The sequence below is a fragment of the Centruroides sculpturatus genome, unplaced genomic scaffold, assembly GCF_000671375.1.
Source record: "Centruroides sculpturatus isolate CEXI.00-Female unplaced genomic scaffold, Cexi_2.0 scaffold265, whole genome shotgun sequence".
In the NCBI taxonomy this organism is placed as follows: Eukaryota; Metazoa; Arthropoda; class Arachnida; order Scorpiones; family Buthidae; genus Centruroides; species Centruroides sculpturatus.
The window spans coordinates 736,043-743,936 of NW_019384449.1; the positions used below are offsets into that span (position 1 = coordinate 736,043).

Here is a 7,894-nt window from a genome sequence, read left to right on the forward strand (position 1 = left end):
TAGAAAACTTAATTGATAAATGTTGAGTCTATTTTATATTAAAAAAATTTTAATGTATTCAAATTAAAATAAAATTCAAATTCAAATAATGGCAAAAGTAATAGTCAAAATTAAAATAATTTCTTTAATATGAAGAATACTATTGTCTTTTAACTGGCATTTAATAATTTTTTTTTCTTTCTTTTGTTGTTCCTATATCCTGTTCATTAACACTAGCTTATATGATTAAATTAATTTATGCAACATAATATAAAAAATACTGACTGAAGTGTTAATTCAATTTAAATTCAAAAAGTGGATCAGCTTAGTTCACTTTCCAAAACAAGCATAAGTCAGTTTCTGACATCATAAGCTCTCTCTGAGATCCTGTCTTATATTCAAAATATAGCAGAAATTACTAATAGAACATATTTTGAATAAGAAGAAACTGATTTAAAAATTGGTCTGAGAAAGAAATTTTAAATATTTTAAAAGAAAAGATTGATAATTTATAATGAACTAAGTGTAATATAATCTTTTATGAACCAATGGCTCAAAAAATATGGCAAAATAAAATAAACTGCTTTAAATTTTGTAGTGAAAACAAATAATTATCTTTGTTTCCAGCAATGTAATTTAATTAAATCCTGTTTAAATATTAATTCTAGTTACAAGTTTCCAATATGAATATGGTATAACAAACATCTAATAAATATATTTGTAAGCAGTAATGCAACATATAAGTTTGTAGATCACTCCTATTAGGAATGGTATATGAACTGTATTTTCTTTAATATGTAGTAGATAGCAATGAAAATGTTGTAATAATACTGTACATTTTACATCAAAATATTATATTACTTAATGAAAACAAAACTGACATAAAATAAATAAACTATTAAGAATAAACTTGTAAGATTGCACTGGAATTTTATGATAAAAAATAAAATAAACCCACTAAGTTGCCCAAAATGCCATTAATCAGATAAAAACAGATGGTGTGAATGAAGTCACTCCATACTTCCTATTTTTATTAGAAAACTTTGAAATGCATTTGTGAAAGCAAATTCACATCAAAGAAATTCATAGAACCAGGATTATTCAATTTGGATAAGAAAATGAAAAATTGTACATTGTACAAGTGGAGGAAAAGTCATAATCACTTTGATCTAAAAGATAAATTGTGCACTTTCATAAAATTACTTCAGAAGTCTGATCTCTTTGAAGAAAAATAGTAGGTCTCTAAAAGAAATCTGGGAGATGTCACAAAGGCTCAAAAAGCAATAACTCAAATGAATATGTCTACCTAAGCAAAGTTCTGCATACTCATAAAGTTTCAATCAGCACAAACATTTATTAAAGTGACCAAAACCAGTCACAATATCAATCGAAAACTAAAAATAATTTTTGCCAAAAGCTGGAAAATCCATAGTTGCAACAAACAGGCTAAGCAAAAATGCCTTACTTTGCTTTAGACCATGAGTTATTCTCCACTGCTTTGAATGACCAGAAATAGTTCAGTCTTTGTCAGCTCCAGAAAAAAATTACTTGAAGAAATATTAATAGCTGGTTCAAGTCTAATAATATGGTAGGAAGCTTCTTGCTTGGCCAATAGATTTGCATACTTTCATTGTCAACTATTCTCTCATGCTTTGGCATTCATAAGAGAAATATTCTATTGCAGATAGCTAGTTCAGTAAGACAAAAACAAGCAGCAGACTGCTGAAATAAACTGACAAGAGAAGTGCCTTCAAAGCAAGCTGACTATCAGAAACAATTTAGATAGCCTTATTAAAAAATATCTATAGATAGTAGTGCAAATACTAAATTATAGCCCTGTTAGCTATTATTTGGTGTGTTTGCACCATTTTAACAAAGCTAAGTAACTCTGTAAATAAACTGACTAATAATCAAATTTTGATGATGATAAGCTGAAAAATTTTCAATATGATAAATACATAATATTGTTTTAAAATTTAATTTATTGTTATAATTACATATTAATATATATCTATATATATAATTGTGAATTATACCATTTTATTATAACTTAAAAGATTGTCAAAATTGCCTAATTAATAAAAATCTTTTATCATCATAAATATAGATACTTCTTAACTACTTTTAACTACTTCATTTTTACAAATTACCTGTCATATTTTTCAAGAGAATATTTAGATTCAATTCTGCCAAAAAGGAAAGTTGATGTTTTTAATTCATCTGGAAGATTAGGATAATATTTATAATGGCACAGTTTCACTCCGGCCACTTCATTAAAGTTCTTCCCAGTACATCCATCATGTTCTTTTATAAAATTTTCATCAATAGGAATATCTTCAATTTTATCACCAAATATTTCTTGATTTCTCCGACTATATAGAAAATACATTAAAATTGAAAGTAAATTAGCAATTACAAATTTTGAAAGTTTCTTATAATAATTTTTCTACACAAGACATGTTAAATGTATATTAAATATAAATTAACATTACATTAAAAATATATTGAGTATAGTAATTAAGTGATCAGTGGCATAGATAATTAGTTGAAGTTCTAAAATTTGATAATCAGGCTTGTAATTATTAAACACAATGTTTGTCTGAAAGAAATCTGAACCATTTTTCTTAGGATTGACTTTAGATTTTATTCATCTCTTTATAATACTTAAGATTTTTACTTACTTCATATAAGATGTTACTTATGCCACTGTAAATAATGCAAAGTACTAAATTTATTTCTGCTAAACAGTATTACCTAATTAATCTAATATAGTATTTGCTTTTTAATTAATTTTAAAAATAAAAAGTTTGATTAATTTATTTTAAAAGTTAAACTTACTATAATTCAAAATATTTTTGTTTCTTTTCTGGCACTTTTGATGTAATTTCATGAAAATCATGAGCTTCAGAATGGTGAAATTTAAGGTCAGCATTCCAGGATGCATGTGTTGAGGTATTTCCTCGGAGTCCAATTTTTGTAACAGTTGGGAATTCAAGAATCAACTCATCAATTACAGAATAACAATAACTGTAACAAATAAATTTATTTTTCAAGTGTAATTTAAAACATTAATAAGCTTTATTATTACAAACTACCCACCCACCCATCCAATATTGACCTCAATCTTTCATAAATAGTAGAAGATGAACAAAATTTATTTGGATTAATATGTAATTCAGATAAGCACAGATTTAGATTAAGAAGAGTATCCTGTATATATTAAATATTATTTTAATTTTATAAAATAATTTTGCATGATAATCTCCTTTCACTCGCTGTTCAACAGTAATTTTTTATGACAACTGAAAGTATTGACCTTTTAGCAGAGAGGGAACAAAAGAAGCACGACTTTGTCAATTGGACCCACATGTGGTCAGGCAATATACCACTTGTAAGGTGTTGACTTGTAAACAGAGGGAAAACAAAGGAAGTGCCGACTTTGTCAATTGGACCCAGCTGTGATCAGACGATAAACCATTTGCCATATGGTAAACAACTGAATGTAAACAAGTGGCAGACATTTATGTAACTCCACTCTCATCAGATGACGGCGGGCCTGAGTGTAAGCTGTTCAAGCAAGAAGGGGTTGTGATTGGTCGGAAGTCCCCGTCCAAAAAATCCTTAAATGGCAGGGCAAACGAGAAAGGAGGAGAGAAGGGCAAGAGTGTACTGATACACGGTAGTCTCAGGCACTTGGGATACCCGCTGAGTGTAGAGAGTATTCTCTTCTGGTAAACATCTCAGGGACAGGTTAGTGCGGAGATTAGACTGACCGTGCAGTTTAGCCAACTCCACAAGCTGACTGAGGCCTCTCCAAAGTTTAACAGTTTCCAAAAACCAATCTAGTACATGAGTCACCATGCATTGTAATCCTATGTTTATATTATGTTTTCGAACTTGTACTTCTGCATATAGAATCTGTAAATAAACTGTAATTATTATCAATTTGAGTGTGGATATGTTCTTTCCATCGAACATGGATCACTACATCAAATCGTGATACAGGGAAGCCAACTCAACAAGACGGAGTTTGGGAAAGAACTTCACTAAGATCTTCACTACAACCATAGTATGTAATATTTGCATTTTCTATATACAGTAATTCTATATAATATATATAAGATTTATGCATATGCAGATGTTTGTTATCATTAATTGACTTCATTATATTTAAATTAAAATTATTACTAGCTCATAAGTTAAGCCATTAAACATATTAATGAAAATAGTGTGAAATGGCATAATTGTAATAATAAACACTTTAAATTGATAATTAATTACAGTACAGTTAGGCTAACAGTCTAAGACAAAGATGTGAAATAAACCAGAACAGAATAAATAATGTAGAGGTTTAATAAAATAAAGACACTGAGTTTAGCGTTACATGCATACGTTTTTTTTTTGTTTTATCGCAATTTAAATATTTATATTTGAATATTTGTTTTGTGTTCTTAATGGCTTTGACAAAGTTTCAACTTATATTTTATGTGTTCTATTCTACATCGGATTATTTCTGTTTAATTTTTTGGTAAATCTCTGTATTCGCCTGATGATGACGACTATAAGTTCATTGAAAGTGCTTGCGATAAAAAAAAAGAAACATATGCATGTAACACTGAACTCAGTGTCTTTATTTTATTATACAATATTTTGGCATGATAGTCATCCTATTGATTAATGTAGAGGTTGGATGACATGAAAACATTATTAACATACAATATTCACATGTCAAAATTTTTCATATCAAAGTGTTAAGATAACATTTAAGTATACCATTTTTCAGGCAATAAAACATTTTATTGCTTGAAAAAATTTGAATTAATAGGCGAACACAAAGAATTGAAACTGCTTTAAGCAGGTTTTAATTGTTTCTGTTCATTGAAGAACAGAGGAAAAATATTAAAAAAAATTATTAAAAAATTATTATTTGATGGAATCATTCTTTTTCTTCAAATAATGAACTGATACAAAAGCTAATAATACAATAATTAAGGATACAGATCCTTAATTATTGTACAGAAGGATTTCTCTATGTTATATAAAAGTTGGCTCAAAATTTAGTTCTAATTTATATATAACATAACAGTAAAATCTCTTTCAGTCCAAAGATATTCACAGGAAAAGGCCAGGAGGAATAGTTACCTCTCTTTCTTGAAATTTGCTTTTATTGAATAACAATTTTATAGATATATATACTTGAATATAAATCTTCATTATATAAATAAGGTTTATATTCACATATGCCTGTTTAACACATCTTTAACAAATTAAGTATAATATAAAAAAGAATAGTATTATTAGTAATTCTTTCTTATAAGTATTATCATATGAACAAACTGTACAAATATTAAATACAAGAAACAAAAATTAATCAGTAATAATGCATATATACAGGATAGTTCATTTTAATCAATCCATTTGAATAACTCAAAAAGTATACATTCTACAAAAAAATTCATTATAACAAAATTGTTAAATTTTACAGAGACTACAAGATAATGTTACAATTGGCAAAAATAGGGTAAACTTCATTTTCTTAAATGGTATCTCCAATTTTTATTGCATATTATGATTCTACATAAAAAATAAACAAGGTATTATTTGGTGGAATCAAGATCAACATCTCTTTATCACAAGCTTGATGTCCTTAACACACTGTGGCACAAACTTTTGTATCAATTCATTATTTGAAGAAAAAGAATGATTCCATCAAATAATAGTTTCTTAATGAATTTTTAGTATTTATCCTCTTTACTTCAGTGAACTTCACAGATATCCATAGATGTGTAAAGGTACTGTGGTAGACACACAAAACTTCAAACACTCATAACTTCTAATAAGAGCATCTTTTAGAAAAAATGTTTTCAAAAGCTTGTTTACTTTTTTATATAGAGTCATAATATACAATAAAATACTCATTTAAGAAAATAAAATTAATTCCATTTTCACCAATTGTAGCACTAAGTAAAATACACCAATGGCCCCTGTAAAATTTAACAATATTGGTATATATTGTTAAACTTTACAGGGGCTATTGAGTATCCCCATTTTTTTTATTGCATATTATGATTCTATATAAAAAAGTAAACAATTATTTTTTATATGAATTTTTTATAGAATGTGTGTTTTTTGAGTTAATCCAGTGCATTAATTAAAATGAACCACCCTGTATAATTAAAAGTTCTTTACACTTTTAATGAATATTACCATAATTTACCAGTATTAAAAAGAAATATCCTTAAATACTTGCTTAATAGTAAAATTCCCATATATCCTATTTCACAAATAACATACCTATGAACAAGATTGAGATGCTGTGTCTGGTCCCCAACATTTTCAGTAGCATCAATTTTGATACGAGGGGAAATTATATTTATGGCATTGCTTCCCCATGTTAGTGGTAATCCCATGGATGTAGGTACATGATGATATGATTCTCCTATTTTTAGAGTGCGTGTATAATCATATTCTATACCTTTACGTAGTGATTCTCCAATGTTCTGATTAGAAATCCAGTGGTATTGAGTAGTTAGAAAAGAGAAGATACCATTGAGAGTAACAAAAGCAAGTTCATTTCCTATTAAAATAATATTATATTAATGAATACATTTCAGTAGCTCATGGATTTCATTATTTTGTTGAGTATAATCAATTTAAATAAATTAATTTACTATTATTAATAAATTTAAACAATTTTTTTATTTTAATTTGATTTTAATTCATGTCTAAATTAATCAAAAAATAAATAAAATAAAATGTTACAGATAAAAAATAAACAAAAATAAATAAGAATTTGAAAATTTTATTTATGTAATAAAAAGATTAAAATAGATTTCATGTTTATAAAATTTATCAATACTAAACTTATTTACACAATAAAATTTGGAGTGATTATAAATTTTCAAAGTTAAAACTGGAATTTAATTTCAAGAATCATATGACTATTGTTTTATAATCTCACAGATTTTAACTAATAACCTTCGAAATAATTTTTTATCATAATTTATAATTTCCTGAATTGTTGTTATGAATAATTATCATACATACTTGTATATGCCACCCAGAATAAAATATTGTACAAATAAAAAACAAAACACTTCTGTATGTTTGAGAAGTTCATGAGTTATTGTCATACTATCTATCCAAATTTCATTCTTGATTTATGAGAAAACAAATTAATCACTGTGAAGTTAATTTGATTTTACTACCATTGATCAATATGATTAATGTGAGGTCAATCTTCATATTGTTGAAATTTAAAATATATTACTAATCAAGTTATCTTTATGAAGGCATGACTCACTAATACAGTGGGTTAGGTCCAAACTACTGCTGTAAAGCCAATATCTCTGAAACACAGTCTTTTTTTCACTTTCCAGTACATATAAAAGCTTAAAAACATATTTACACTATTAATGTGGATGAGGATTGTTGTTTAATTGCTTATACAGCATGACCCATACATTGGGCAGGTCAAGAGTGGGAGTGTTGTATGCATCTGTGATTGCCATGAGAAGAGACTCCTATATAAAGACAAATTTTCAATTTTTGCAGCACTTGAGCACTGTTGCTTGGGTCCATAGTGGGTTGTAACCCTGCTCAAGCACCTTTTTTGTAAGCTTGGTGATATGCCTTTCCTTCACTACATCATCTTGGTGTTCTGCTAGGTGGCTAGCAAGCATTCTTGTAGTGGCCCCAATGTACTTTGTATTTATTCCTGTTGTGAGATTCTTCAGTGGTACAGCAAAGACTTCCGATATGCAGGCTCATCTGCAATGATTGGGATAAGTTCTCCACTTTATAAAAATCAGAGGTCTATGCTGTACCGCTATATACTTTCTATAAACGTAAATAAATAAATATAAATAATTTATATGTAAGATAAAAATACCAATAGAAAATTAATAAAAATACA

At 27.4% G+C, this 7,894-nt stretch overlaps 1 protein-coding gene across 1 annotated transcript in view; it reads right to left on the reverse strand.

Moving 5' to 3' along the window:
• LOC111620512 overlaps positions 1-7,894 on the reverse strand; it is a 65,705-nt gene that overhangs the window by 19,626 nt on the left and 38,185 nt on the right. Inside the window, exons 16-18 of the mRNA XM_023362439.1 lie at positions 6,274-6,556; positions 2,818-3,006; positions 2,130-2,351 (exon numbers count right to left, since the gene is read on the reverse strand). Coding sequence (XP_023218207.1) covers positions 2,130-2,351; positions 2,818-3,006; positions 6,274-6,556 — 694 coding nt within the window. The remainder of the gene's footprint in view (positions 1-2,129; positions 2,352-2,817; positions 3,007-6,273; positions 6,557-7,894) is intronic.